The sequence below is a fragment of the Mustela nigripes genome, chromosome 4 (genome assembly GCF_022355385.1).
Source record: "Mustela nigripes isolate SB6536 chromosome 4, MUSNIG.SB6536, whole genome shotgun sequence".
NCBI lineage: Eukaryota > Metazoa > Chordata > Mammalia > Carnivora > Mustelidae > Mustela > Mustela nigripes.
The window spans coordinates 43200746-43202594 of record NC_081560.1 but is presented as its reverse complement, the minus strand read 5'-3'; the positions used below and the strand labels follow the sequence as shown (position 1 = coordinate 43202594).

General features: G+C 37.6%; 1 protein-coding gene across 1 annotated transcript; it reads right to left on the bottom strand.

The window, feature by feature from the left end:
• Positions 1 to 601: 601 nt before the first annotated feature.
• On the bottom strand, positions 602 to 930 carry LOC132016282 (large ribosomal subunit protein eL43-like). Its single transcript, XM_059397514.1, has one exon. It carries the CDS (start codon positions 905 to 907, stop codon positions 602 to 604), a length of 306 nt encoding a protein of 101 aa, XP_059253497.1. The 5' UTR covers positions 908 to 930.
• Between the last annotated feature and the right edge of the window lie 919 nt (positions 931 to 1849).

Sequence of the window (1849 nt, the reverse complement as noted above, 5' to 3'; positions counted from 1 at the left end):
CTTTGGGTGGTGGGGTGGGGGAGGCATGGAAGAAATACAAGGAACATAGTATGAGAAATGCTATAGTGTTGATATTTTCTTATGTCTTCTATATATTATATATTATTCAATAGTAACCAATTCCTAGGTTGTTAGAGAAGGCTGCATAGAGAAAATAAGGATCTCCTCCTACGCTGAATTCCCCAACGAACAGGATTGTGTTGGGAACATTTAAGTTCTGCCTTTCTTTTAAAAGACAATACCGTTACTTTATAAATGTATTTATAGTGATGTATTTGTACTGGATCTTTGAATTTCAAGTGGTATACCTATGAAAGGAAAGGTTTCTGAACAGATTATAAAAGGAAGTCATTTGCTCCATTTCTTTTAGAAGTAGTAAACACTCTGGTCACTTCTCTAAGACAACAATAAACGTGAAAATCCTTTTCATATTGTTCAAGTAAGCGTTGCAGTTGTTATTATTATTTCTGCCTGCGCCCACTTGTGTTTTATATCAGCCATCAAACAGTTATCAAAATGAGTAACAGAAGTCCTCGAAGTCTTTTTGTGTGTGTGTGTGTGTGTGTGTGTGTGTTACATAAATTAACCCATTTATTATAGGCTAGCAATGTTTCAAACAGCGGCGCTTCTGCTGGTCTTTCAACTCCTTCAGTCTTCTGATGGCAGACTTTACTGTGACCGCAGAAGTGGTGTTGTAGGTCCAGGCGCCACCAGCAACGGTTTTCATGCAGGAGTCACAATGCCAGATCCCCACAGCTCGTTTTTTCATCTTGGTTTTGCCACAGAAGGAGCAAGTGCACTTGGCATGCTGGCTTATCTCAATCTTCTTTACCATCTTCCTGAGGGAGGCACCATAACGAGTCCCGTATTTGCCCACGATTCTGACCTTCTTGGTGCGTTTAGCCATGTCGCCTCAAACTAGGTCTGAGTCCCGAGAGGACGAAGTCTTTTTTTTCTTATATGAAAGAATTCACGAGTTGAGATGAAAGTAAAGAAAAAAATTAATAAAAATTACTGAAAAAATTTTACTGTACATTTTTAGGGAACTGCTATTTTATTACTTTAGGGTAATATGGAGAAATCATAACCCATTTGCCAAGTGAAAAAAGATTAACATCTAAATTTTTTATTTACATCTATTGATCTTGTTTTCATCAGTTTATTCCTTTCTACACAACTTTCTTGTGCAGAGATAAAGACCTCAACCTAAGATAAATGTAACAAAATTCATAATTTATTCATTGATCATAGCATTTTGGAGGTGAACTATGTCCTTCTAGTCAGCACCAGAATTGGTTTAATGCCAAGAGGCATTAAAAAGACACATAAGGCCTAGGTCCTTCCTTGAAGGAAGAGAAATCTAATGAGGGTCTTAATAATGTAATGATACTGCCAGATTCATTGAAAACTTGTGATATACCTATGCCCTCTCATGTAAAAACTCTTAGAATATCAGAAGCCTAAGAAATTGACTTTCAAAACTGACTCATGTTAGTATGACATACTCATTTATTAGCTGCTAAGTACAGACCCCACAGTTGCCAGGCACTGAATTCCTGCCCTCATGGAACAAATGTACTAGTAGATTAAAGGAGTTATTATATTAAGCGTGGTTTATGCTTCTGGTTGATGAAGCAAACTACGCTAAAATTCAGTTTTAGAATAGGGTGATTTCTAGGGCATGTGGCACAGAAATCAGTAAATATAATGATCTCGAAGTTCTAAAACGAGACCCAGTTCATCATGATGATTGGCTTGAATCTGGAAATCTCCTAGGACGGGACAGCAGAGTTTACATATTACAAAGCCATGTGACCAACAGCTCTGGAGTCGCCTCCTGACATGTTAT